Source organism: Talpa occidentalis, unplaced genomic scaffold, assembly GCF_014898055.3.
Source record: "Talpa occidentalis isolate TD23 unplaced genomic scaffold, MPIMG_talOcc4v2.1 talOcc4.7, whole genome shotgun sequence".
Lineage (NCBI taxonomy): Eukaryota > Metazoa > Chordata > Mammalia > Eulipotyphla > Talpidae > Talpa > Talpa occidentalis.
The window spans coordinates 1,634,155-1,662,112 of NW_023605083.1; the positions used below are offsets into that span (position 1 = coordinate 1,634,155).

Genomic DNA, 27,958 nt, shown 5'->3' on the forward strand with positions numbered 1-27,958 from the left:
TGTCCCTAGAGGCCCAACCTCAGTGGTGTGGAAACTCTCAGAGCTCCAGGGAAGGGAGAGGTGGTGGGAGCAGTCAGGGCGCACCCAAGGGTGCCCTGTTCCCCAGGGGCCCTTGTGCTTGGCCTGAGGGGTTGTTAGCCCAGAGGCTGGGGTGCCCAAATGCATCCCTCTTACCCATTCTGCTTCCCCAAACCGTCTCGGACCTCGGGGGAGGGGCCCTCCACCCCTGGGCTATACACAAGTGGACCAGCAAGACGGGGCCATGGGAGGGACTGCGGAGTGAGGTCTTTTCAGTAGAGCCAGGCCCCCAGGGAGACCCCATCCTGTTGTGTCCCGGGAGCCGTCTCAGGTCAGTGGGAGAGGCAGGTCCGAGTCCTCTGGTCAGCCCAGGCAGGAGCAGCCCCGCTGCACCCATCCAGGCTCCACAAGCTCCGGGGCAGGGGCTCTGGTTTTGGCTTCCGGAGAATGGGGTCTTCTTTAAGCTATGAGGTGCCCGGGGCAGCCCAGGGCGTGGGGCCTCTGTCCCAGACGGGGTAGGGGGTGTCCCGACCTCGGAGGCAGAGGTGGCTGCAGAAGCCTGTGAAGTGAGCGAGGGCCGCGGCCTTCGGTTCTGGAAACTCAAAAGGCAAAGGTCTTCCCCAGCCAGAGCCTTGCCCCGGAGCCTCCCGCCAGGGGCCGGGGCAGCGGGGCCAGCGGGGGCAGCAGGGCTGGGGGGTGCCGGCCTCTCCGGGTGTCCCAGGCCAGGGGCTTTGGTGGCTTGGCTGCAGTGACCCAGGGCAAGCCCCTGCCGGAGCCCTGGCCTCCTCACCCGAGGACCTGGTGCAGAACACCCGTTGGGGAGGCGCGGGCCGGGCCGGGCCGCGCTGCTGGAGCCCCCACTCATGTTCACACGGCCAGGCCTGCACGTTTGGGCAGCGGGGTCCTGCGGGCCAGAAATAATCCCGGGGTCCCAGCGGCTGGGGTCGGGTCCCTCCCGCACAAGAGGCCACCTCGGCCCGCTGGTAGGTCCCCCCCCCCGCCCCGCTCCGCCCCCAGGGAAACGTGTTTTGTTTTTTGACGTTTTCATTGGGGTGTGACGCAGGCGAGGCCCCCCTTAAGGCGGCTGGACAGAACGGCACCCACGCACACGCCGCGGCGCGGCCCCCCAAGTCAGCGCCCGCGGGCCGGCGGGCGGCGGGGACGCAGAGCAGGCGGGGCGCGGGCCGCCCGGTTCCGGGAAGCCGGGCAGGGCCCTTGGCCCTCCGGTGCCGTCTCTGGCCCGCCCGCGGGGGGCGGAGCCGAGCTGGGCCCGGCGCCCCGCCCCTCCTCCACCGCCACGCGCGCGGGCGCCGGGCCGCGGGGACCGGCGAGGGGCGCAGCGGGCGGGGAGGCCGCGGAGGGGGCGCGGCCGAGCGCGGCTCCTCCCCGGCGGGGCCGCCCCGCGCCGCCCGCCGCGCCCCGCCCGCCCGCCGCGCCCCGCCCGCCGCGCGCCCCCGCCCCGCTAATTAGGCGCGCGGTTTGTTTACAAACACGGGCCCGGCAGGTGCGCGCCGCCCCGAGCCCGAGCGCGCCCCGGCGCCCCGGCGCCCCGCGGGCCCCGGCCCCTCCCGCCGCCCCCGCCCCCGGGCGCCGGGCCCCTCGCCCGAGGCGCGTCCCCGGCGCGGGCGGGCGGGCGGGCGGGGGCCCGGGTCCCCCCGGCGCCGCGCCCCGCCCCGCGCGCCCCCCGGGCCGGGCCCGCTCGCGGCCGGGTCGGCGGGGCGGGCGGCGGGCGGGGGCGCGCGGGGCGGGGCGCGGCGCGGCGGGGCCGGGACTTGTAGTCCGCGCGGCGCGGCCTCCCCTGGGCGGCCCCGGCGCGGGCCCGGCCGCGGACTACGACTCCCGCCAGGCGCCGCGGCGCGCGCGTGAGCCCGCTCGGCTGGGCGCGTCTATTATGCGGCCGGGGCCGGCGAGCCGAGGAGGAGCCGGCCGCGCGGGCCGGGAGGCGACGGCGCCGGAGCCGCCGAGGCCAAGTACGCGCTTCCCTGCTCCCCGGGGCGGCGGGCGGCGGCGGGGGCGGCGGGCCGGGGGCGCGCCCGGGCCCCGCGCAGGCCGCCGGCGCGCCCGGGCCCCGGCGCCCGGCCCCGCCGCCTTTGTGCGCGGCCGCGAGGCAACAAAGCGCGGCGGCCCCGGGGCCCGCGCCCCGCGCCCCCCAACGCCGCGCCCCGGGCTCGGGGGCGTCGCCGCGGCCGGGGCGCGCGGCCCGGAGCTGGCGCGGCCTCCCGCGCGAGGGGAGCGGCCCCCTTGCTCCGCGCGCCATCTTCGAGGGGGCGACCGGGAGGCCGCGGAGGGGAGGCGCGCGGCGGCCCCGCCGGCCCCGCTGGCCCCGCGCCCGGCCCGGGGCTCGCGCCGGGGCGGGGGCCGGGCCGGGCCGGCGGCGCGGGGGCAGCGCCTCCGGAGTCGGGGGCCCGGCGCTGGCCGCGCGCCCCGGCCGGGAGCCGCCGTTCCCGCTTCGAAGCGCGCCCTGGGAGGCGCCGGGGGCCGGGCCCGGCTCGCCCCCCCCCCTCCCGGCGCGGGCACCGGCGCGCCCCGCCGAGGAGACAGGCCGCGGGCGCCGGTGCCAGCGGGGGCTCCTCGGCGGGGCCGGCTCCGGGCGGGCGGCGCCCCGGGCCCGCGGCCCCCGCGAGTCCCCCGCCGGGCCCGTCCCGTGGGCGCCGGGGCCCGCCGCCCCTCCGCGCCCGACCGCGGCTCCGGGCTGACGGCGGGTGGGGGCTGCCGTGCCCGGGACGCTCTGGGGCCGGCTGCCGCGAGGAGAGGGGTGCCGGGCCCGCCTCCCCGCGCCCCCTCCCCGGAGCGGCGCCCAAGAAGTTTGCGCCGTACCCCGCTGTTCTGGGGGCGTCTCACCTTTCTTTCAAAGTGGGGGCTCTTCCTGCGCCCATGCAGTGCCCTGGGGGACCCTGAAGTCCACCCTGCTGCGGGTGGCCCGGGTTTTTCTGGGGGCCGTCTTGGCGCTCAGCGCGGGCGCCAGGGCCGTCCCGACTTAGGGACCCCCGCCCGCCCGCCCGCCCGCGGGGCGCCTCTCACTTGCAAACGAAGGTGTGTTTGCCCCGCGGCCGAGGCCTTGATGTGGGGTGGCCGCGCGGGGGCCGGGGCGGCTCTGGGCCCGGCCGGGGGGGCCCTCCCGCGGGTGCCGGGCGGGGAGGCGCGGGCCGGGCGCCCCGTGGGGTGGGCAGAGCCGGCCGGTCTGCTCCGCGCGGGGCCCGGAGGGGGGGCGCGGGCCGGGCGCGTAAACACGGGGCTCCCGCCGCGGGCTCCCGGCGGAAAGTGAAAGTGGGGGAGGGGTGGGGGCCCCGGCGCCTCCGGAGCTCCTCCCGGCCGCGGGCTCCGGGGGCGCCTCCTGGAGCTCTGGCCCGCGCACGGGGGGCCGCCGGGCGCGGGGAGGCGGCGGCCGGCGGGGGGGGGGGCGGCTCTCGTGGGGCGCGCGGCTCGGAGGCCCGCGCGCGCAGATCCCGCCCCCTCGCGGGTCGGCCCGGCCGAGGCTGGCGCGCGGCCCGGCCCTTTCCTCCCGCCGCTCGGCCCTGCCCGCCGCCCCCGCGCAGCCGCGCGGCCCGAGCGCAGGTCTTCCCGCCAGGGAAGGTCACCGGTGGCCGCTGGCGCGGGCAGCGCCCTGCCTGCTGCCAACTTGCCTTCCGGGCACTTGGGGTCCCCGCCACTCACTCCGCCGGGAGGCGCCCCCACCCGCCCTGGCGCCGCCCCCAATGGCGGCCGGAGGCGCCGGGTCTCTGCGGGCACTGTTTGGGTCCTGGGCACTGGTCGCTGTTCGGGTGCCCGGTGTGTCCGGCGGTCTCCCATCGCAGGCCAGAGGTGCCCTTTGGTGCCCTTGCCCTGCTCTGGCCGCCTGCGCCTGTCCTCGCTAAGACGGGGGCTCTCTCCAAGCCCCAGGGTCCTCCTGGGAGCCGCTGGCTGGCGAGGTTGGCTCCTTCCCCGGGCACGGCGTGTGCCCGCCCGGGAGGACGGGCAGGGGTGTGGGCCAGGCGGTCGGCCGCTCCTGTCCAGGCAGGGACGGTTAGGAGGACCCCTCTCTCCTTGCTGGAGGGCGGCGGGGTTGGTGAGGGGCTGCGTGGGGGTGACTTGGGGCGGCCCTGTCAGGCATCCCCGTGTGGGCGAAGTGGTGGTGTCACCGGCGCGGGAGGGCAGGGCTCGGCCTGAGGAGGAGCTGGGGTGCAGGAGTCGTCCCTCGGTCCTGCCCTGGGACGCGGGGCAGGACTGTTCCCAGCCCCCGTGACCCAGTTGGTGCTGGCACCTCTTCGTGTGGTCCCCGGAAAGGGCCCTTGAGGAGCGAGACTAAGAGCTGGGCCCTCCATGCCACAGCCGAGTCCTGGCCTGGTGGACGGGGGGTGAGCTGAGCAAAGGAAAGAAAAGGGGTGCTGTCCGCCCCTGCCAGCTGCCCTAGCTCACGCAGTTCCTGAGAAGGGGCCCGGTCACTCTGTGTGCCAGCCAGGGCCAGGAAAGGTGGGTAGGAGCTCCGGCCCAGGGAGGGGTGACCCCTGGCCAGAAGGGGGGGGGGCCTTCGTGGCTGTCCCAGGGGCTCAGGCCAGGCGGGTGCCTCGCAGTGTGTGCTGTCCCACCAGGCTGTCCGGCCACCACAGTACTGGTCGGGTGAGGGGTGACCGTCTCCAGGGAGGGCAGCGGCTGCCCTCTGGACTGGCCACAGGCACTGTGGGCTCACACGAAGGCTGGGGCTTGCACTTCATCGGCTCTGGGGCCTGTAAGTGCCCCCTATGTCTGTTCCCCAGGACAGCATGTACAGTTGTGGTGAGCCTGGTGCCGGACTGGGTGGGCATGTGGCCATGTGGGACGATGGACCGGCCAGGGGAGGGCAGAGGGCAGCCCCAGGCGCACTCCATGTCGGGTGACAAGACTCCAGACAGCCTTCCCGTGGGCAGGGGTGGCCCCCGCACGTGTGGTGGGTGCATTTACGCAGGATTGGACCCCTCAGATTCTGCCCTGGGGTGAGGGCGGGCAGGGCCTCTGTCCCTGGATGTCAGTGCCAAGGCCTCCTGGTCACGTGATCTCTCTGGGCCTCCGGTAGAGAGCCATGCCCACCCTCTCTGGACGTGGCTGGGCAGGTGGCAGACTGGGGAGGCGATTGGCCAGGCCACTGGTGCCCTGTGTGGCGGCGACAGGAGGTGCCTCTCTGAACAGGGGGCAGTGGTGGTGCCCCAGGTCCTGTCTTCACTGCAAGGGAGCGGCAGGCGTATGGGAGGCCTGGCCCTAGCCCTCTGCCAGCCCAAGGGCCGGGGCCGGAGAGGATCGGAGAGGCTGGTTGGTGGGGGCCTCTCCCTCTGGTGCCCTGCCGGCTTGGGTGGTGGTGAGTGAGGCGGCCACGCTGAGGGTACGGATTTGGGCCCCTGCTGGGGAGGAGGCGCCGTCACCCCTGCGACTGAAGACCGGAGCCCGCGGGCAGTGGCACGAGGCCGCCCACGGCTGGCCACTGGGCTCCAGAAAGTGCCAGAGTGGGTGGGGCCTCCCGCAGCCGAGCCTTGGTGCTCAGGGCCAGGTCCTACCTGTGTGACCACCAGTGTCCCCGCGGGCCCTTCTCCCTGGGGAGGGGCGGCCCCTGTCCTGTCTGTGGGCGCCATTCCCGTGAGCGGGGAGTCCCCAGGCGCCTTGAGGGCTGGCCAGGCGTCTGGGTCTTGTGCCCACCCCCTGGGGCCTCATGTTCTTCTCGTTGGTGTTTCTTGGCAGGGGGTCAAATGCAGGTGGCCTCGCAAGAGGGGGTGCAGCCAGCCTTGCCTCCCTGCGGGGCAAGCAGAGGGCAGCCGCTGCTCAGCAGGCCAGAGGCACCGCTGCGGCCGGTGGGCCGGTGTGTCAGGGTCATGGTGCTGGCGGTTGAGCGAGAAAGGCCGCTGTGCGGGGCCGGCAGGGAGGAGTACGCGTTCAGGAAGACCTCAGTGTGAGCGCCTGCTCCCGAAGGGGTGTGGGTGCAGGGTGTGGGGCGTCCTGCAGCCGGTGGGGGACGGCTGGTCAGGGTCCCTGCTGTTGGGAAGCAGGTGTGACTTCGGGGCCCCTCGGGGGCAGCCTGGGCAGGGTCTGCATGAGCCCAGCGTGCGGGGAGGATGGGAGAGCCCTCTTTGGGGCCCCGACCCCGCTCCCTGGGCCCACACAGGAGGCAGCTGCTCTGTCCGTCACTCACGCCAGCCCTGCCCGCGGGGATCTGGTTTCCTGGAGGGCCGGCCTGGACCCTCCGGGCAGCCCCCGCCCTGTGGACGCTCCCCTGGCCCACTGGCTCTGGGGTGGCGGGCCCGGCCTCCTGCGGCGCCCCCAGCTCCATCTGTGGATTCAGAGCAGCCGTGGTGGGAGGGTTTGGCGGGGGCAGGCAGCCAGCGGGCCCCTTTGCCCCTCTCAGGCCTGCGACTCCGTTCCCTGAGCCTGCCCGTCCCCACCCGGAGAAGCAGCTCTAAGACTCGTCTCCACGGGGCAGGCCACGTGGAGGCCAGGCCTGGAGACCCCATGGGAAGGTGGAGAGCTCAGTGGGGTGCAGAGAACACCTGAAAAGTGAAGACTCCCTCAGATTTTGGAGCCACCCCCGGGCTGGGCCCCTCAGCCCTCCCCCCTAGGCCCCCGGGCTCGGTAGCCTGTCTGGGGCCCAGGTGCTGGCGCCTGGGGGTCCTGCCGTCTTCGCCCTTCCCGGAGGCCCCGGGAGTGGTACGGACTCGAGGAGACCCTCCCCCATGCTTTCTGCTCGGCCCGTCGGCTGTTCCTTCCTCTCTGGAGCGGGCGTCCAGGCCGCTGGGGACAGGGGCCCCCACCTGCCTCCGCTGTGGGGAGTGGCTGTGCTGCCCCTGATGGGGTGCACAACCCCCTTGGTGAGCCCCGCGCCTTTGCAGGGGCCCGAGTATGTGCGTGTGCCCTGTTCAGGGGAGGTGCGCGGGCGGCATTACACTTGCAGGAAAGGGGAGACCCCACCTCCCACGCTCACCCTGGGGGTCATGGGCATTTGCCTGCTGGGCACTGCCCTCCCGGTCTCCCTGGGGACCGCTGTGGGAGGGCTCCCCATAGCTACCACAGGCCTTGAGCAAGCAGGGCTGGGGCCAGACATTGCTCCTGGGCTTGGCGTGACCTGGCGTCCTGGCAGTGCCGAGCAGGACCCTGAAACCACAGGGCAGGTGGGCGGCGGCACCGGGAATACGCTCCATGCTCAGGCACTCTGCCCCTCCTGGGCCCCAGGGTGTGCCCCAAGATGATGGGGAGGCTTCCTGCTGGACTGCAGGCTTGGAGCCAGGGTCAGGGATAGGAGGAGCTGGAGGGGGCCTCCGGGGTGTCCCTGTGGCCGGCAGCTGTGGCCCCTCCTGTTGCCCCTGGGTGCGTGGTGCTGCCCTGGCTGTGTCCTGCCCACTGCTGGCTCCCTGGGCTGGGCAGCAGCACTGGGGCCAGGTCGTTGACGGCAGCTTCTAGGTAGCGGGAGGAGCAGGGACACACTGCACCTCCCCCGCGCCCGCGGTCCCTGTTCAGGGCTGTGTGTGTGCGTCACGCCCACCAGCACGCACCTGTGTCTGGCACCTTTCACAGTCCTGTGGTACCCTGGGGCCCGACCCGCAGCTGGTGTGGGGTCCTGGCATCTGCTCTGCAGTCCTGTGCTGCTCGGGAGATTCCAGGAGGCCCTGGTGGGCAGCAGTGTTGCCGCAGGAAGGCCTGGAGGAGGCCCAGCCCGCCACTGCCAGTGACCCATTGGCGAGGGGCCGTGACCAGTGTGGCCGCAGGGGACAGCCTCAGGTCCTGCGTGGATGTGGTGTCGGGGGAACTGGGCTGGCGCCTGCCTCTGGCACTGTGCTTCTGGGGGCCGTCAGTGGGAGCTGGCCTGCCCGCCCCCAGCTCCACGCTGGCTGGCTCACACCGGGGCTGGTGAGGTGGAGAGCATGGGGCACCAGCTCACGCTCTCAGCACGATGTGGGGCCAGGGCCGGACAGGTGGGCGAGGGACCCTGGTGTCAGGTTGGGGACCTCTTTCTCCTCTGCTTGGGGTTGGGGCAGGAGTAGGTCTCTGGGGAAGGCCCAGTGTGGCCTGTCTCTGTGGGGAAGACCATGCCAGTCAGTGTGGCACAGTTGCCCGCTGGCCAGGGTATGAGCTGGCAGAACTGCACGCCTGGGCACCTGGCCTGGCCCACACCGCCCCCCCTCCCTGAGGGAATGTGGGGGAGACAGCAAGGCTGAGAGTGTCCATGCGCAGGCTGTCCCAGCCTTCGACGCCAGGGGTGCGGGCAGCACCGGGCCCGGCTGGTGGCGAGGGTGCGGGGTGCTCAGTGCTTGGGATGCATCGAGAGTGGGTTGCTCCCCGGTGTTCTCAGCTAACACCAGGTCCGTGCCGGCATCGCCCTGTAGTAGCTACGTGCTGCCCGAGTTAAGCCCCCCGCCCTGGCCGGTCTGTAAAACGGGACCCTGACTTCTCTCAGGAAACGGTGGGGTTGCTGTCAGGGGATGTCGGGATTGTTGCCCGGGCTGGGGCTGGGGCTGCAGCCACGGGTACCCGGTGACCCCGCAGGCACCGCCTTCTCCACACTCCCTATTGGCCGAGGCCCGGGCGTGTCCCGGCCCGGCCAGCATCACAAACCAGAGCTGGTTCTCGTGGTGATGATGGAACCTCCCTCCCTCACGGGAGCTCGGGCCACACTGGCTCCGGGGGCGCCCTGCCAGCGCTCGACTCTGCCAGGTCTCTCTGTGGGAGCTGCCCCCCCCAGGACTCGCCCGGCAAGACTGGTGCAGAGTCAGGCCCCGACGCAGGCGCCCAGGGGCCGCATCCCTGCCCCCCACCTGTCCCGGGTGCTCCCGCCCTGGCACCGCCCACTTGCTAAGTGGGTACCCCTTGTGCTGTTCCTCCCTCCCCAGGAGGTAGGTGTGGTGGCTTTGTGACAGTGAGGGGCGGCCGGACGTTGCTGACCTGGCTGTGCGGTGCCCACACAGGGGCTGGGGGTGACTGGCCTGTTTCTGCCATTCAGGTGCTGCCTGGCTGGACCCAGAGACGGGATGTGGCGCCGCCTCGGGGAGCACAGAGCCAGCCAGGGCCCCGCCGTGCTGCGGCTGTGACGGCCAGTGAGCGAGCGCGCCTGGAGGATGTCCACCCCCGCCGCGGTCGCCCCCGCGGGCCTCCCGGCGGCCGCTGGCCCCGTGAACCCGCCCCCACCAGAGGTCTCCAACCCCGCCAAGCCGGGCCGCAAGACCAACCAGCTGCAGTACATGCAGAACGTGGTGGTGAAGACGCTCTGGAAGCACCAGTTTGCCTGGCCCTTCTACCAGCCCGTGGACGCCATCAAGCTGAACCTGCCCGTGAGTCGCTGTGCTCCGGCCCGGGTTCCTGGCTCCCAGGGAGCCCGCGGAGCGGCTGGCCAGCTGTCCCACAGTGGCCAGGGCGCAGAAGGGCTGCTTAGGGACGTGGGTGGGGGGAGGCAGGAGTTGGGGAGCCTTCCCACGGTGGGGAAGAGGCGGGCAGCGATGGGGGCGGGAGGGGCTCTGGCACCCCCCCCCCGCCCCCCGCAGGCTCCGGCGCCGACCGGAGTGCAGCTCAGGGGGCTGAGGCCACTTTCCAGGCGCTGCTGCCCAGCCGCATGCTCAGTGCCGTTGTGCCCCCCACAGAAACTTCAGGCAGCCTGGGCTCTGGGCCCACTTTGGCACCTGGGCAAGGCTTGGATCTAGGAGGGGACTTGGCCCATCGCCACAGCTCCGTGTGCCCCCGAGACCCTCCCCACACCCAGAGCCTTGCAGAAGTGTTTAGGCAGGGGTGGGGAGATGGCCGCTGCTGACCCCAGATGGCGCGCCCTGCCGTCATGACAGAGGCTGCCTGCACCCCAGCCCCCTGTCCAGCCTGCTCGGAGGCCCTGTCTAGTCCTCACGCTTGGAAACTGGTAACACTTCCGATGTCTCTTTCCTAGGATTATCATAAGATTATTAAAAACCCCATGGATATGGGGACTATCAAGAAGAGGCTAGAAAGCAGCTATTACTGGAGCGCGAGCGAGTGCATGCAGGACTTCAACACCATGTTTACAAATTGCTACATTTATAACAAGGTGAGCTGCTGGGGCGGGGTGGGTGATGCTGGGGCAGTGCCTCCTGGGGGGGGGGGGTCTCCCGCCGATGCTCCACCCTCCGGGCCACGGTGTCCAAAGGCATGTCCCTCGTGCTGCCCGCCTTTGAGGCCCAGCCCCAGAAAGGAGCAGGTGCTCACTCCACACTTAGCAGCGCCCGCAGACATTGAAAGGTCCCGACAGCGCGGGCGGGATGCCGAGGCCCCCTGCGCCAGCCCAGGACGCAGCCACCTGCAGAGGCCGGCAGGGTGGGCCTTGCTGGCAGGGCATCTTGGGGGGTTCCCCAGAAGCTTGGCTTGGTGGGGTTTTCTTTTCCCCAGTAGTGACCTGATGGCCATTCTCCCCGTTGGGTGGAGTGAAGGGTTTTGTCTTTAGTCTCCAGGCTTCTCTGGGTCCTCCCCGAGGTCTCCAACTGGAATGGCGCCTTCTCTTGGCCACCCGTGCTGCCTTCTGCACCGCTGGCCCTCTCCGACGTGTAACCTTGGTTCTCCCTGTGTCCTCAGCCCACAGATGACATAGTGCTAATGGCCCAAGCCTTAGAGAAGATATTTCTGCAGAAAGTAGCCCAGATGCCCCAGGAGGAAGTAGAGTTACTGCCCCCTGCTCCGAAGGGCAAAGGCCGGAAGCCCGCTGCGGGATCCCAGAGTGCAGGTAAGGGGACAGGTGGGCAGCCTCGCCTGCGAACCACGCGGGACAGGCTCAGGGAGCCAGGACCTAGTGGTGGCAGTGGGCACCTGGTGGCTGCAGAAAGGGGCTGGCGGGCTCTCCTGATCCATGCTGCGCCCCCAGTCCCACTCTCAGGCTGCCTCTCCCGGAGGCCCAGGAGGGAGCAGGGCTGTCCTTTGTTCCATCTGGAACTGTGCCCCTTCGGCTCGTGACAGGAGGGGCTCGTTGTTACCTGTCCAGGTGGGATGAGGGTGAGGACTGGGAGTCCGTGGTCTCACCTGGTCAGGAATGGGATGTGTCCCGAAGGAGAGGCTGGCGGGTGGATGGCCAGTGCCGCTGGCTCCCTGGGTGGGTGCGCACAGGGATGGCTCAGCTGGTTACTGAGTGCCCAGGCGTCGGGGGCACAGGCCTGGCTCTGCCTCCCAGCCCATCCCATCTGTGCGCAGGCTGACTCTGGTCTTCGGCTGGCAGGGAGTGGACATCTATCTGCTTGGCGAGCAGCCACGGCAGTGTCCAAAGACATAGGGCCGGGGTCCTGGAGGGGTTCTTCCAGCCCCTGTGTGCTCTGGCTGGGGAGGACTATCCAGGAAGCTCTGGAAGCCTTGGGGTTCAGGCTTTCCGACTGGCAGTGCCCGCATGCTCAGCCTTCCTTCCTTGTCTTCAAGGAACGCAGCAGGTGGCGGCCGTGTCCTCTGTCTCCCCGGCGACCCCCTTCCAGAGCGTCCCCCCCACGGTCTCCCAGACGCCTGTCATTGCCGCCACCCCAGTGCCAACCATTACCGCAAACGTCACGTCAGTCCCTGTGCCCCCAGCCGCTGTCCCCCCTCCTCCCACGACACCCGTCATCCCCGTGGTCCCACCCACGCCGCCCGTTGTCAAGGTGAGTGTCCCTGGGGCGTGAGGCCCGGGTCTGCCGCCTTCTGGGGGCATCCACCGCTGGTTGGCGTCCGGGCCTCAGTACATAGAGCGCGTTCTGGGCCCGGGGACCGGCCGGCGTCCCGGCCGACATGGAGACCGGGGCTCAGGGAGCTGAAGGTCGCACAGCTGGTGAGGGCGGGCCACAGTGAACCCCGGCCCACTGGCCCGGAGCCCTGGCCTTGCAGCAGGCGGCCAGGGTGGTGGGAAAGCGTGGGGGAGGAGGGGTGCTGCCCGGATGTCCGGCTGGCGGCCCAGCGGGCAGTGGCCAGCTGCGCTTGGCTGGGTGCCCGGGGCGCCGGCTCTCGCCCCACAGCTCCGCTGCCCCGCGCCCCCATTTGCGAGCGCCTGCACGTCCACCCCTGCTTGCTGGGAGCTGCTCACGGCAGGGCCTGTCCAGGCTGCGTCCGGGTTGGAGGGCGCCCCTGCGAGGACGGTGTGTCCCTGCCCGGGGGCTGTTGCCCGGCACTGACGTGTGTCATCTTCTCCAATTTGACCCTCACAGCGACCCCCTGGGGCAGCAGTCCTTGCCCCTCTTACAGATGAGGAAGCAGGCGCTCAGAGGGGTTAAGTGACTCCCAAGGTAAACGCCGCCTGCCTTGCTTCCCCGGCCTCGCTGCCTGCGCCCGGCGGCGCCCAACAGGCCACCCTACCCGGCGCCCGCGGGTCCCGGAGCATGTCCCGTTTGCCATGGCCAGACAAGCCCTGGGCCCTCTGCGGCACGCGCTTGGCATCTGTGGTGCCGGTCCGGTGTCTGGAGAGCTCGCTGGGCCCTGTCGGCAGGGGTGGCGGCCTGGCTGGGCAGTGACCTTGGTGGCGCTCTGGCAGCTGGCCCTGCGAGGCCATTGGTCTGGACCTTGGGGTTGCCCGAACTGAGAGGGATTGTCCTCAGGGCGGGCTGTCCCTGGTGCCAGAGAGACCCCTGGGCAGGGCCGTGGACACCCGCTCTCACGTGATGGCCGCGGCCCCTACAAGCGTCTGCCCGGGACATACCCACAGGGGCCCTGTCGGTCAGTCAGAGGTCTCCTCCTGGCAAGCACAGGCCGCTGCTCACTCCCCCGGCCCTGGGCCCGGCCACCGCTGCCGCTGCCTCCGCTTGGGTCTCCTCCCATGGCCACTGCTCGGCCGCTGCATGCGCGTCCTGCTCAGCTGCCGCAGTCCCCAAGCAGCTGCTTGGAGGCCCCGGTCTGGGGCATGCCCCTGGCCTGTGAGAGCAGCGACTCCCTCTTGGCTCTGCTGTCCCCAAGCCCAGGCCCCGCTCAGTGACCGCCTCGGCCACGCTTGTCTTCTGCGCCCGGGCGCGGCTGCTTAGGGTGCTGGCCAGGGCCGGCGTGCCGCATGCTACACTGCACTGTGGCCCGCCATGGCCTGGGGCCTGGGGGGGCCCTCGGGGGCCTGGGCAGGCCGGGAAAACCACCACCAGCTGTGTGACCTTGGGCGACGCGGCCCTCTGAGCCTCTGGGTTCTCTGTTCCGAGGGACATGGGGGCGGGGGTGGCCTGCATGTCATCGCTTTGCCTGGTGCCTGGCAGAGGGTCGCCGCGGCGGCGCCCCAGCTCAGCGGCGCGGGCCTGGGCTCACCGCCGGCTCCGCTTTTGCAGAAGAAGGGCGTGAAGCGGAAAGCGGATACCACCACACCCACCACGTCGGCCATCACTGCTGGCCGCAGTGAGTCACCCCCGCCGCTCTCGGACCCCAAGCAGGCCAAGGTGGTGGCGCGGCGGGAGAGCGGGGGCCGCCCCATCAAGCCGCCTAGGAAGGACCTGGAGGACGGCGAGGTGCCGCAGCACGCGGGCAAGCGGGGCAAGCTCTCCGAGCACCTGCGGCACTGCGACAGCATCCTCAAGGAGATGCTGTCCAAGAAGCACGCGGCCTATGCCTGGCCCTTCTACAAGCCCGTGGACGCTGAGGCCCTGGAGCTGCACGACTACCACGACATCATCAAGCACCCCATGGACCTCAGCACCGTCAAGGTACGCACGTCCCCTGTGGGGCGCTGGGGCGGGCGGGGCTGCGGCCGAGGGCGGTTCCCGCTGGGTCTGGTCTTAGTCCTTCCTTGCCGTCCTCCTTCGGGGGCGTCTGTAGACGTCTAGTCTCCGGCAAAGCAGTGTTTTGGGGTGATCCCCTTTTCTGGGGGTGGGGCAGAGCTGATACCAGGAGCCTGGCCTCCCAGCCCCCATGTTGGGGCCTTCCCTTGTGCGGGGTCCTCCCCCTGGAGTCTTCCAGGTCACGGATACCTGGGCCACCGGCTGGAGTGGGGCAGGGAGGGAGGGCCGCGGCCTGGGTGAGAGTGGGTGCCCGAGGGGCTGCCCTGCATGGCGGCAGGTGGGCCCACTGCACCTGCCCAGGAGCTCCGAGCCGCCCGTCGGCCCAGCCGGTGTCCTGAGGCACGAGCTCCTCCGCAGCCCGGGATGTGTCCCCCAAAGAGGAAGCGTCTCCCACTGACGGGCCTGACCGCGGATGCCGGTCTCGTCTCCCTTTTGTCTCTCATGGAAGCCTTCCCGGGGGTCAGCGCGGACTTCAGGGGCTGGACGGGTCCCCAGGGCGGGGGATGGTGGGGACCCGGTGGGCCTCAGCTCCACCTCTGCCCCGCTGGGCCACCGGCCGGGGAGATGGCCTGAGCGTCATCCTGCCCTGTGCGGGCGCAGCTGGCCGCTAGGGGTCTCGTCCCACGCAGGCACCCTCCTGTCACCCAGCCACTTCCACCTGGGTGAGCGAAGCGCAGGTTGGGGGGGCCAGCTCTTTTCTGGAAGGGCTTTCTGCTTCTGGGCTGGTCCCTCCGCACCCGTCACCCCAGCTGTGGCAGGTTGGTTTGGGGTGGCGGGAACCCCTCCCAGCTGCTCTCAGGACAGTGCTGTGTTCCATTTGGGGCTTGTGGGGCCCTGCTCAGCCCCCACACAGACGGCTGTGTCCATCTCCACGCACCCCCTGAGCACCCCCAGCGTGGGGGCTGCTGAGCCGGCTGTGGGAAGGAGTGGACCGCCTCTGCCTGCTGTTACAAATGGGAAAACTAAGGCGGGGGCGGGGGGTGTTGGTGAGCTCGCTGTCCAGGCTGGTCCTCAGCCCTGCCCGCAGCTCCGACTACCTTGGCTGAGCCGCCGAGGAACAGGGTCATTGCTGGTGGGGGCGACCGCGTTGACCCCATGTTGATCTTGAGGTGCTTGCCCCCCCATTTACGATGGAAGAGACTGAGGCTAGAAGGGGGCCTGACGGAGAGGCGCCCGGGCCTGCCCACACAGTGGCTGTGGCCTTGGCAGGTGGGGGTGCTGGGGCCAGCGCCGCCCTGGGCATTTTTTCTTGGATGCCAGAAGCATCAGGGGCCGTGAGGCGGGCAGGTGGGCGGCCCCTGCTGGTTCCCGCTCCAGTGTGGGGTCTGAAAGGGACATACGTGCTCACATCACCCTGCCACCCCCAGGAGGCCCTCTCCTGCCGTTAGTCACCCCACGTTACCCTGTTTGTTCCCGTGCCTGTCCCGGAAGTGCTCCGGGTCGAGCTAGGACGACAGGCTGGGAACCCCTCAGAGTCACAGGCTCTGTGTCCATGTGGCCTCCAGCTGGGCCCCGGGTGGGGCCATGAGAGCCAGAGCCACGCAGCCTGAGCGCTGCCGGGGGCTCTCGGGCGGGACAGGGTGTCCGGCCGCCGTCAGCGCTCCGTGGAAATGGAAGCGGCACACAGGGTCTGGGTTCCCGACGTGCTGTCCTGCTGCAGACGGCGGCACCCCCAGCCCAAGGACGACCCAGACCTGTCCCGGCTGGGGCTCTGCCCTGTCTCTGCCCACTGGGGTGCTGTCCGGAGGCATTCCCAGAGGCTCGCGCTGTCCTCCCTGGGCCGGGCGCCCTCACGCCCCCGTGCTGTGTGTTGCAGAAGAAGATGGACAGCCGGGAGTATCCCGACGCGCAGGGCTTTGCCGCCGACATCCGGTTGATGTTCTCCAACTGCTACAAGTACAACCCCCCGGACCACGAGGTGGTGGCCATGGCCAGGCGGCTGCAGGTGTGTAGGCCCCTGCGGTGGGGTCTGGACGGGGTGGCAGTGGGCGGGCGTGTCTGGGCAGGAGGGAGAGGGGACAGGCCCCGGCCAGCAGGCTTCCTGGGGAGGTGTCAGGTGGCCCCCGTCTGTGCCTTTTATGCTCGGATGGCAGAAGTGCCTGACCTGTGGGGGGAAGCATGGGTGTCGCCATAGGAGCCAGGGTTCAGGTTGGCCTTTGCGCACACGGGGCTCACGGATCTGTGTTGGGGCATGCGTGCGTGTGCCCCATCCCTCTGCCGTCAGCGCAGACTGCTGTCCTCCTGGAGGGCCGGGCTGTGTTGGGAAGAGCGGCCCCGCGCGCGGGACGCTGTGCCGCCAGGATCTTGTCCTTCAGGACACAGAAAGTTGTGGCCGGATATCCTTCTCCTGGCCTGTTTCGTTGGACAGGAGCTGGAATGTTCTCTGGACTTTCCAGCCCCTGGCCCAGCCTGTTCGGAAGCCCCATGCGGGAACCGGCAGGTTGACCGTGATGCCCGGGGCAGGCAAGGGCCCCAGAGTAGCCCTGCCCACTGCAGGTGCTGCTGGTATTCCTGGTCTCCTGGCCTTGGCCCCAGTGCCATCCACCACCCCCTCTGTGTGCTGGCCCCCATCCGGATGTGGCGGACCATTCCGTGGGTCCCATCTGCCTGGTGACACCCCAGAACCATGGCTTTGCCCTAAGACCCTACCAGCTGCCTTGAACTCCCCAGGATTCGTGACTGTGGTGGGGTCCGGAAGCGGTCGATCTCGGCCTGGGCCGAACACGGACATGGTACAGGCAGGCCTGCAGTGCCCACCCCGTTCCGACAGCAGGTCTCTGCGGTGGGGGTGTAGCCAGAGTCCCAGCTCCGCCAGGCGGGCCGGGGTCAGCGCCCGCAGCCTTGTGGGGACGCCCTGCAGGTCATTGTGCCCCTGGGTGTGGCTTTGCCCCAAAAGGAGGGTCTGGGGGCCCAGGCCCCACGCCAGGCACCTGTTCAGTGGGGTTACAGCTTTTGTGTGTAAACCCTGGGGGTTCAGGTGAACAAACTTGGTGGAGTGTGGCCTCACCCCACGGCCTGGCGGGCACCCCACACCCAGACGACATTTCGGAGAGCCTGCCCCAGGGGCCGACAGGGCCAGTGAGACGGACAAGCCTTGGCCAAGTAAGGCCAAGGGAAACACAGGGTGCATAAATGGGGCAGTGTCGCAGCTCCAAGACCCCTGTGCTGGGTGCCCCAAGGCTCTGCGCTCAAAGGCAGACACTCCCGTGGCCTCCAGGGCGGCCACCTGGAAGCATCCACGCGTCCACAGACGACCGTGCAGGTCAGGGGTCTCCTCAGAGATGACCAGGCCTGTGACTGCTTCCCTGTGTCCCCTGCCCTGGATCCTCGGAGGGCCAGCTGGGCGGCCCATGCAGGGCCTGGTTTTCCAGCAGCTGCTGGCGGGCTCTGAGGGCGTCTGTGGAAGTGGTCCCCCTGGGGGCCCCCGGGGCCGGCAGAAGCTCAGGTGCCCTGCTCTCCCGCAGGACGTGTTTGAGATGCGGTTTGCCAAGATGCCGGACGAGCCGGCGGAGGCGCCTGCACTGCCCGCCCCCGCGGCCCCCGCTGCCAGCAAGGGCACGGAGAGCGGTCGCAGCAGCCAGGAGAGCTCCTCCGACTCGGGCAGCTCGGACTCGGAAGAGGAGCGGGCCACGCGGCTGGCGGAGCTGCAGGAGCAGGTGAGGCCTCCTTGGGGGCTGCCCCACCAGCTGGGCGGCCCTGGGCCGGGGCACACGGCCCGCCTACATCAGACACCCCGGAGGCCCGGCAGCCTGGCTGCTCTCCCGGCTTCAGGGTGGTCTGGGAAACAGGCAGAACCCTGAAGTCTGCCCGGAATGAGGCCTTTGGCCTCGGACCACCCCCTCTGCTGTCCTCTATGCAAGGTGGACGAGCTCTGTTCTCGGAGTGGTTTTGCGGAATCATGAAAAGTTGCGCGTGGCTTTCATTGAGGCCTGTTGTGCAGCCAGCGTGCTGGGGCCTGGGCTGGGAAGAGGCGTGGAGGTGGCCTGGCCCAGCCTGGTGGAGATGGCTGCAGGGACACCAGTTTCCCATGCGCTGGAGGCCCAGACCCCCGTCCTCACCTGGAGGCAGGGCTCACGGTGGCCCCCGCTGCCACCCAGCTGGGTGGTGCTCCTTGCTGGCTGGGATCATGACCCTGCGGGCCTGCTGCGGACACCAGGTGGCTTCCTCGAGGTGCTGTCGAGGTCGGCATGCAGGCCTAGCCTGACCGCTGGAGAAACAGGAGCCAATAGGAGAAGCGCCAGCTGCCGCCCGCGCCCCCGCGTCTCACCCAGTCGCCCCCGCCCTGGAGCAGTTCCTGACCCCCACTTCCCGGGAGGTCCGGCGTGTCCTGATGGGGGGCAAGTGGCCAGCCTGTCTGAGCTCCCACTCACTCCCCGCCGGTGCCTGCACGGCCGCTGCTCTCTTCCAGCTGAAGGCCGTGCACGAGCAGTTGGCTGCGCTGTCGCAGGCCCCGGTGAGCAAGCCCAAGAGAAAGAAGGAGAAGAAGGAGAAGGAGAAGAAGCGGAGGGACAGGGACCGGGACAGGGACAAGGACAGGCACAAAGTGAAGTCCGAGGACGAGAAAAAGGCCCGGGGGGCCCCGCCCGCCAAGCAGGCCCAGCAGAAGAAGGCGCCCGCCAAGAGGGCCAACAGCACCACCGCGGCCAGCAGGTGGGCCCCCGGCGCGCGGGCATGGAAGGAGGGGCGTTGTCCGGGGGGCCGATGAAGCTGAGCCAAGGCCATGGGGGACAGGGCGGGCTGGGGTGCTTGCGAAGCTGTGCTGGGTGTGTGGTGGGAGTGGGGGCACCGTCCACCTGTCCAAGGGGTTGGCCTCCGGTGCAGGTGGGGAGTGGCCATGCTGCTGGCCCAGGCTTCCGCAGTGCAAGGCCACGCGACATGTTCCCTCGCTGGGCCGAGGGTTTATCTGGGGCCTCTTGGGCGCCTGGTGCCCGGGCTGTTGGCGCCTGTCCCGGCCACCTCCTTGGCACTGGAACCTCGGACACAAAACCATGGACGCCAGTAGAAGGGGGTCCTGGTGGAGTTAGGGTGAGAGTGGTGCCCCAAAGGGCTGAGATTCGGGGCAAGGTTGGTGGGGGCTGCCGGGTGGGCTGGCTCTGCTGCATGCATCTCGCTCTGAGCGCATGAAGGGGAGTCTGTGATGTGGTCAAGCTGGACAGTCACCTCCTGGCTGCTGTGGAGGTGGGGATAGCGGGAGGCCAGCATGGAAGGGGCGCCTGTTTGGAGGGGTTGTGGGAATACAGGCGCAAGAGGTCTGGGGGATGGTGGAGGTGGGAGCAGTGGCTTGGAGGCCCCTCTGGGGGCACAGAGGCCAGACCCAGGCGCCTGGAGGTGGAAGGAGCCTGTGGAACTGGGCGCTTGGAGCCTGGCTTGTGCCATCGCGGCTTCCCGAGGTCGGGGCTGAGGCCACTGCCTGAGGCTTCCCTTCCCGGGTAAGCCTCGGAGCCGCGCAGCCAGCCAGCTGCGGTTTACGCTCTGCCCCTGCGTTTCGATGGGTCATCTCAGGATTCCTTCTCATTTTTTTTTGACCAAGGGGTACTTAGCTTCTAAAATACTGGAAAGTTTTTCAGATAATCCTTGGCTGTTGACTTTTAATTTTGTGAAAAACATACTTTGACGTCAAGACGTTGAAGCCTGCCGTGCCGCTGTGGCCTACTTCACAGCCCAGAGCAGGGTTGTCGGGGCGCGGGCCCCACGTGCGCGTGGAAGGGAGGCGTCCGCCTGCTGCCGGGGGCCGTGGCACGGCGTCGGGAGCTGCGTGTCCTGCCAGGCAGGGACCCCAGGTGCTCGCGGGTAGTGGCGTCAGGGCTCCTCGCTACAGCGTGTGCGTGGCGGGCTGTGTGCGGAGGCGGGAGGACTTGCTGTGTCCGCCGCGTTGTTCCTTTGACTCCGCTTGGGGAGGGCGGTCAGCTGAGCCCGCTGTCCGCGCCCCTCCTCCCGACGATCGCCCCTTCCCAAGTCCGCCTTGTGAAAGGCTGGGCCAGCCCCTCCGGCTCCTGCTGGTCAGCACCGTCCAGCGCTCCTGTCAGGTTGCAGCGGGGCTTGTGGGCAGTGTCCCGGCCGGCCACCTCGGTCTCTGGGTGTTTCGACCACTCACGTGAACGCGCTCCCTGAAGACTCGACCCAGCCCCGCGTCCTCCCGCCGGCCTCTGTTGGAGCGCGGGGGTCAGTCTTGGCCTGTGGAGCTCCAGGTGCCTGGGCCGTGGCGGGGAGTTGACTGCTGCCGCCGCGCCCGGCCAGCGCCCAGATGCCCACCTGTTCTGGCCCCTCCGGGCTGCCTAGCTGTTCCAGTGGGGGTGCCCCTTGGGCCAACCCTGGGTTCCAAGCCGGGCCCTGGGGAGGGGGTGCCTGCCGGAGGGGGCCCCTGCCACAAGGCCCCCTGCCTTCTCCCTCAGACAGCCGAAGAAGGGCGGCAAGCAGGCCTCCGCCCCCTACGACTCGGAGGAGGAGGAGGAGGGCCTGCCCATGAGCTACGACGAGAAGCGGCAGCTCAGCCTGGACATCAACCGGCTGCCCGGGGAGAAGCTGGGCCGTGTGGTGCACATCATCCAGTCCCGCGAGCCCTCACTCAGGGACTCCAACCCCGACGAGATCGAGATAGACTTCGAGACGCTGAAGCCCACCACCCTGCGGGAGCTGGAGCGCTATGTCAAGTCCTGTCTGCAGAAAAAGCAGAGGAAGCCGTTCTGTAAGTGGCGGCAGGGTGCTGGCAGCCCCTCGCCCTCCCTGCCGACCAACCCCCACTCCTCTGGTGCCCAGGCGGGCCGAAGGCCAGGCAACTCTGGGAGAGGACGCTGCCCCCCCACTTCTGCCTGGTCAGCGGGTGCCGCCGTGGGGCTGAGCCCCCTCCTCTGCTCTGGGTGGGGCACATGGTGTCTTCACCAGGCCAGAATGGACCCCTGAGCAGCCCCCTGTCCCCTGTGTTCGAGCACCACGACGGCCCTGCCCTAAGCCTCCACCGTCCCTTACCGGGCCAGGCCATAGGCTTTTGGCTGGGCTCAAGGCTCGAGAGTCAGGGCCTCCCGTGGGGCACCGGCATCGGCCTGTGCTACCTCTAGTGTCGCATAGGGCAGCCTGGCCTCCCCGGCAGGAATGTGCCTGGGCCACTGGCTCTTGGGGTGTGTGGTGGCAGGTAGCCTGGCAGTGGACATGGCTGAGGCCCTGGGGGGTGTCCCTGAGCCTGATGTGGCTCCTGGTACACACAGTCTATGCTGGCTGAGGGGCAGTGCTCTCTCCTGGATGGCATGCCACCTGACCCCCTGCAGGCAGGCCTGTATGACCTTGGTGGGGGGGGTCATGTGCTGGGTCACAGCCAGCTCAGGACCCTGCGAAGCCGAGGGAGAGCCATAGTCCAGGGAGAGGATAGCTGAGCGGGCAGGGTGTGCTTCAGGTGTCCACGGGGCCGCCAGCCATGACCTGCCGGCAGCTCGGCAGTTCTGGGATCAGCGAGGCTTTGCTGGTGCAGAAGGCGGCCTGGGCACTCAGGCGGCCGCCCGCCCTGGCTCATCCCCCGTGTTGCCCCACAGCCACCAGTGGGAAGAAGCAGGCGGCCAAGTCGAAGGAGGAGCTCGCTCAGGAAAAGAAAAAGGAGCTGGAGAAGCGGTTGCAGGACGTCAGCGGGCAGCTCAACAACAAGAAGCTGGCCAAGAAAGGTGCCTGCCCGCTTGCGCCCTGCGCCCCATACCCTGCGCTCCCCTCTGCCCCCAGAGGTGGGGCCCCAGTGGAGGGCCACGGTTCTGGACCCCCGAGACCCTCAGCACTGCAAACAGGGCCCCCAGCCCGGCCCTGTGGGGGGTGGGGGCCGGCAGGAGACTTGTGCTTCCTGGGAGGGCCCAGCTGGGGCCTCAGGGAGCCTGGGTCAGCGGGATGGTCTGGCTGTGCCCCAGACGGGCTCCCCGCACTTTGATAGGTGGGGAAGAGGCTCAGACTTGCGCCCCTGAGCCTCGGTGCTGTGGGCCATGGAGCTCATGCTGGAGGAACGGGTATTTGATTCCTGGCCTCCCATTTTGGGAGCCTGTGAAGGGACTGCGCCTGCCTTCCACCCCCAGGGGTGGCATGGCATGGGGGGGCGGTCAGAGGCAGGACACGTCTATCGCTGGGCGCTGTGGCCTGTGAGGCTGGCCTGCCTGCTGTTGAGATGGCCTGGTAGCCCCGGCCCCACTGCCTGGGGTCTCAGCAGGTGGCCACGTGTGGCGGGCGCCTGGCCACCACTGCCCCCTTCCGGACCACTGGCGCCTCTCAGCAGACCTTCTGCCTACCTAGCCCTGCGTCTCTGGGCAATGCTCTTAATCCTGACCCAGCTCCCGGTACTCCCTGCGTTTTCTGGCACCCGCCCTCCCATTGCCGCCCAAGTCCGCAGTTCCACTGGGTTCTGCGTGTCTGTCCATGTGGGCCCGCAGCCCCCTGCAAGGTGCAGGCCAGCCAGGAGGACAGCTGTCCTGCGCAGACTTCAGGCACTTGCTGGAGGGGCCCAGAACCGGACTGTGCTCTCTCACTGTGGGCACTTGGGGGCCCCGGGGCTCAGGGCAGGCCTCTGATGCCCTCTCCAGGGCCCCCTGGTGCTCCCTGGAGCACCCCCTCCCTGGAGGCAGTGGAGGGGCCAGCGGGCCCTGGGGCCCCACCTCAGTGACTTGGCCCAGGCAGGAGCTGTGGCCTCAGGCCCAGTTGGGGGTCCGCCTCCTGGTGCGCGCTGGCCCCCAGGGCCAGTGGGAGTGAGGGCTCCTCCCACACCAGCAGGGCAGCCTCAGCGCCCGTGGCTGATGTAGAGGCTGGCCAGGGCTGCACCGCAGTGCCTGGCCCCTCACTGCCTCTCCCCCTGTCTCCCCAGAGAAGCCGGGCTCTGCGTCGTCGGGAGGCCCATCCCGCCTCAGCAGCAGCTCCTCCTCCGAGTCCGGGAGCAGCAGTTCCAGCGGGTCCAGCTCGGACAGCAGCGACTCGGAGTGACCCGGGCCGCCGGCCATGCCCGCCTGCTGCCGCGCCCTGTCTGGTCAATACACGGCTTTTGCCCACGGCTGCGGGTTGCCTGTTCATTCAGTGTTAGGCCCCTCCCTGTCTTCGCGCCCCGTCGGGCCTGCTCCGTGCGGGCTCGTGAGGCACAGCGCACGGGCTGTCGTTCCCCGTGACCACATCCAGCTGCGGAGAGGGCCCCGCCCGCCGCCAGGACGCGCTTGGGCGCCAGGCTCAGGGGGGTCCCGCAGCCGCCCGCCCGGCCGGCCGGCCGGCCCCTCCAGGAGGATTCGGCCCGAGGAAAGGCCTCAGCTGGTACTGTATCTGGAAGCTGTTAGCGCTGCAAACGGGCGTCGCCCAGGCCGGCCACCGAGGACAGGGCCCCGGGGGCGCGAGCCAGGCGCAGGTCTGCGTACACTGAAACTTTTACCTCAACTTAAAAAAAGAAGAAAAGATTAAAAAAAAAGGAGACTTTTTTATAAGGTTCAGCGATTTTCTACGCGAGTCCTGCCCGACGTGTGTCCCCGTCGTGAGCGCCGCCGCACTCCAGACCGACCTCCCGATCTCGTGTATATATGAACGCTTTATTTATTAACATCATTGGTCATTTTTTAAAAAAAAAAAAGAAAAGAAAAAACAGCAAAAGAAATGCATTGGCGGCGGCGCAGGCCCGGTGCTGGGGCCGCGGTCCAGGTGCTCCCGGCGGTGCTGCCCGCAGGCCGCCCGTCTCTGTTCTGTGTGTGTGTGAGACTTGGAGACTCAGTGCAGGCAACTTCCAGCGCAGCACATCCTGGTTTTTTATTTTGTTGGTTTAGTTCTTTTGTATCCACGCTGGTCTCTCTAGGACTGTTTTAAAAGAAATCATTTAGGGAACCCCAGTTATATAATATAAACTTTGTAATCTGAGAGGGGAAAAAATGTATAGTAAATCTAAGTCTTGATTTTTTAACTTTCTATTGTAAAAAAAAAAAAAAATAATATACAGAGTTTAACAGAAGGTTCTGTTTGGTTTTGTTTTTCCAGAGGCCGCCCTCTGGCCTTCGAGTGCCCACGCCCCCGGCCACGCGGCCAGCCCCCTGGGCGCCTTTGCCTCCGCGCCCACGTGTCTTCCAGCAAGGGCTGTTACCAGGACTTTCTCCCCCAGGGCCTTGGGGGGGGGTTGCTGGGTGGGGGCTCGCACAGCTTTGTCCTGCTGGAGTTCCTCTTGGGTGGAGAGCCTCAGGGTCCCAGTGGGGGACAGTGTCCAGCCGAGTCCCCCGTGCGGCTGCCCTGGCCAGACAGGACTCGGAGGGGCCTGGCATGGGGGAGGTCCCGTTCCTCCAGCTGCTGGCGATCCTGATACTTGGTGAGTTTTGAGCCAGTTTGTTAAGCTTTTCAGCTTATAATAAAAATATAAGTGGATTTCAAACTTGCCATTGTTTAAAGTCACCCTTGTTTCTCAAAGATGTTTCTGAGCAGCGCTCGAGCGGAACACTTACCCAGGATTAAAGGAACCAGTGCCCAGAAGACAGGGCCTTAAGCGGGCTCTCACTGGCCGGCGGCGAGGCCTCAAGCCGCAAGCCGTGGAGGCCCCCGGGGTCCCTCCGGTGGCGAAGGGTCAGCCGAGCCAGCCAGTGGCCGGGGAGACGCCTGGGCCCTGGGGGCGTCCAGAGGTGTCGCTGCCCAGCACACCCGTCCGGGAGGGCCCCTGGCCGCCTGGGCAGTGTGGGTCATGGCTGCCGTCCCGGGCTCTCTGTCCAGACCAGTGTCAGGGGCTCCCCAACCCCTGGAGGTCGGCCTGCAGGGTGCTGCTCCTCCATTTCTCTGCGCTGGGGAGACCGCAGTGGACAAGCAGTTGTCCTAGAACCACAGCGCAGCTGTCTGGAGGGCAGGGGCCCGTGTGGAGCCGACTAGCCACACTCGGGGCTGGCCTGGGGAGCGCGGCAGGGCCCGGAGGCCGAGGGGGCCCTGGCCCAGCGCACTCTGGTTTTTTTTTCATTTGATTTTGGTTTGGTTCTTGGGCAACATTCATGTCTTTCACTGTCGTTTGGGGGAAACACCCCGATCAAGGTCTGCTCCATCCACCGGGGTGGGGGCCGCTGTCTGTCACGCTGGCCTAACGCTTCCGGGAAGTTTTTCTTTTTTATATTTAAAATGTTAATTTTCTGTATGATGTGCATGCAAGTTTACCGTAACTTTTCTTAAACTTTTTAGTGCCGTTTCTAGTATATTCCTGTAAATGTCAGTTACTGAAAATGAGTCCAATGGAAGTAGTTTAGCTTGTTTATTGCAATGCCGGCCTCAACACAACAGAATGGAAATGGTAGAAAGTATTCTTCGATGTCTCTGGTAATCGCGGCCCTTCTCCCGGGCATTTGTTTTGTTTTCATAATAAAAGTGGAAAAAAAAAAAAAAAACCAACCCGGTCCCTGTCTGTGCCTCTTCCTGTGCCTGTGGCCCCAGCCTCAGCTGCGTGGGGAGGCTCCAGGGCTGAGTACCGGCCTGGCCAGCTGGGCAGCAGCACGCCAAGCTGCCAGAAGGGCCTCTGAGGTGCTCCTCCAGCACCTGGTCCTCAGCCGGGCAGGGGGCGCCGGGATTTTAGGGGACGTGGGTTTTGCCTTAGAAAGTTCCGGCCCCTTTTCGGACAATGCTTCTCAGGTGGCGCTGCCGCTCCGCGCCAGGCCAGGTAGACACCCATGGGGCATCCTGTCTGAGCCCTGCCCTGTGCCTGCCTGTGCAGGGTGGTTTCCATCGGGCCTCAGCCACCCACCAGGACAGCCACGCCAGGGGGGTCCCGCGCCCGGGCTCCCCACCCCTCGGTACCGGCCAGCATGGGCTTCGGAGGAGAGCGCGAGGCCCGAGATGACATGTTCTCATGCCAATTGCCTTCAAACCAGAGCTTTCCAGACCAGGGTCTCGGCAGGCCCACGTCCAGAGCGGACGGCATCCCATCCCCCCGTGTGGGCACCCCCCGACCGCTCCTCCAGGTCCTCAGCCCTGATGACGGGACAGGCCAGTCCACTGGTGTCCCCAGCTCCCAGCCCGGTGCCAGCTGTCCCGGGCAGCTGCCATGCACATGACTGTCACTTGCAGACTCGCCTCACAGTGCCGTCTGCCTCAGCATGGGGCTACCCCGCCTCCACCTGTGGTTAAGGTGCACTGTGCGCTCTTCCCAAGCACCACTGGACTGGAGAACCGCCAGGAAGAGGGCAAAAGCTATGGTGGTGACTCCAGCGTAGTGCTCCCGCAGACTCGAGGCCTGGGCTCAGCGTCTCCCCAACCGCACAAGTGCTTCAGGACAGCTGACCACAGCAGTGCCAGCAGCAGAGGCGCCTGCAGCGAGAGCTCCGGGCCCTCCTAACCCCACGCGTCCCACTGGGCATTTGCCACTGGTGGTGCCGGCAGTCTGACCCAAGCACTGGTCACTAAAGAACTTGGACGGGACATCGCGTACATCCGCGCAGGACAGGTATGCACGCCCCCGGGGCTGCTGGGCAGCAGGAAGGTACCAGGGCACACTCCAGGCTGAACAGCTGAGCAAGAGGCAGAGGCGGGAGCAGGATTTGGGTATGGGGGGGTCAGAAGTCTGCGGGCTGTGCCTGGGGGTGGGGGCCACCGTGGTGGGAGAGCCTTCTGCTGTGCTTTGTGCATTTCTGTGTGGGGTCTTAGGAATCATTAGGTACCATGGTTATTAAAAAACAAACTGAAGCCAAGCTACGATGCTAGAACAAACATGCAGCTAGCGCGAGGGAGGAGAGCCCCTAGGGATGTTTATTGAGAAAAGGCAAGCCCGCTTTCCCTCCGCATTGGCAGATCTACTTACGAGGGCAACATGCCCACCCAGGTGGGCCCGGACACGGTCCCCCACTGCCCACCAAGGTAAGGGGGGCTGCTGCAGGCAGGGAGCCCAGAGCGACCCCAAAGACTAGTGGAGAATCACCACAGGCAGGTGACATGACTCTTGAATAGTTCTGGTTTCCTCCATGTCTTCTGGATGCACATGGCTACAGCCTCAGTATCTGGAAACTAGAATGGGGGTACCCATGCTGCATTAGCCCCGATGGTGTGGCAAACTGACCACTGCCACCCCGCTCAAGCTGCTGTGGCCCTTCACCTGCTAGGCTGGCCCTTCCCAGGTTGCAGTCAGTGCCCAAAACGATGGAACGCTTAGCAGCCGGACTGTCAGTCTTGCTTGATTGACATCAGCGGCCAGTCCTCGTGCCCTGGGCATGCCCGCCGGCACCTGGAGGGTCGGGGTGGGCCCAGGGTTTGAAGCAGGTGCACAGATGCTGTGGAAGGGCGGGGAGCCCCGTCTGGGATCCTGGGGTCCTCACCCCACACCTGGGTCCTTCATGGCCACTCTTCAGAGGACTGCTTGTCCTCCCCGCAAGGCCCCTGCATCCACAAGACTTGAAGCTGAAGGAGACGTGGCCTTTCCCTCACGGCAGGCCCAGCTCGCCCACCGCAGTCACATTATTGTGCAGAATTTGGACTGGCCTGTGTCCCGGGAGACGTTCAGCTTGTTTCTGTCGCGGACAAGGATGGCCTCGTTGCCGTACTGTGAGTACCACATGCTCCGGCTGCGGCTCAGGTAGGTCCCCCGCGGCACAGACTCCAGCTTCCGCTGCTGCTGCTGCCAGATGATCAGGGAGGTGTCCCTGTAGCGGAGCCTGGCGTGGCCTTCAGACAGGGCTCGCTCTGCCAGCGGGACGCGGCCACTCATCACTGGCAGTGGCGCCCGCTCTTGGGTGCCCGCGTGGGCACAGCAGCGCAAAACGCGCAGACAAACTGGCCGTCCTCCCGCAGCCGGGCGGGCAGGGGCCTGCGGTCACGTGGTAGGGATGGAGGGCAGGCCGCCAGTGGGTGCACCCTCCGCACCGGGTAGCCAGGAGGCCAGAGCGGGGCCTCGGAGCATACTGCAGGCACCTAAGGGTGGAGGTGAGGCGCCAGGTCAGGGTGGGCAGGGCTTCCAGTGCCAGTGTGCGCTTCTGGAGGTGGGAAGGCCAGGACAGGCGCCCACTCGGGGCCAGGTGTCCACTGCGACTGACTCGGTGGCTGGGAACCTTACCTCGGGGGACGCCAGCAGGCAGGAGTGACGGCCGCCTGGCACTGCCCGCGCCGGCCCTGCCCGGAGCGTGGCCAGGCTGAGGCCGGCCGCGGGGCCGGCGTCTGTGCAGCTCCGGTTCTGCGGAGCCTCCGCTCTTCTCCCAGGTGACGCTACAAAGACACGCGCGGGCGGTGCGGCCGGGGGAAGGCCGGGCGGGCCTCGCGCCTCCCCGGGCTGGGCGGGCTGGACGCGGGCAGGCGAGCGCCCAGTTCTCTCACCATCTCGCAGGGGCCTTGGACCCAGGAGACGCTGCTCTTGGGGCGCT

General features: G+C 68.3%; 2 protein-coding genes across 3 annotated transcripts; one reads left to right on the forward strand and one right to left on the reverse strand.

Moving 5' to 3' along the window:
* The first annotated feature begins 1,943 nt into the window (after positions 1-1,943).
* Positions 1,944-25,024, forward strand: BRD3 (bromodomain containing 3). Of its 2 annotated transcripts, none has more exons than XM_037492931.2 (12): positions 1,944-1,988; positions 8,951-9,278; positions 9,881-10,018; positions 10,540-10,687; positions 11,368-11,582; positions 13,218-13,589; positions 15,481-15,609; positions 17,129-17,320; positions 18,073-18,314; positions 20,057-20,349; positions 21,188-21,313; positions 22,489-25,024. In XM_037492931.2, the coding sequence occupies exons 2-12, from the start codon at positions 9,066-9,068 to the stop codon at positions 22,602-22,604; spliced, it is 2,184 nt and encodes a 727-aa protein (XP_037348828.1). In that variant the 5' UTR covers positions 1,944-1,988; positions 8,951-9,065; the 3' UTR covers positions 22,605-25,024. The 2 variants fall into 2 exon arrangements, with proteins under 2 accessions (XP_037348828.1, XP_037348829.1); XM_037492932.2 differs by lacking the exon at positions 1,944-1,988 and adding an exon at positions 4,092-8,843.
* Positions 24,530-27,753, reverse strand: BRD3OS (BRD3 opposite strand). The gene is made up of 2 exons (XM_037492981.2): positions 27,655-27,753; positions 24,530-27,512 (listed from the first exon to the last, which is right to left on the reverse strand). The coding sequence occupies exon 2, from the start codon at positions 27,307-27,309 to the stop codon at positions 27,055-27,057; it is 255 nt and encodes an 84-aa protein (XP_037348878.1). The 5' UTR covers positions 27,310-27,512; positions 27,655-27,753; the 3' UTR covers positions 24,530-27,054.
* Positions 27,754-27,958: the final 205 nt, after the last annotated feature.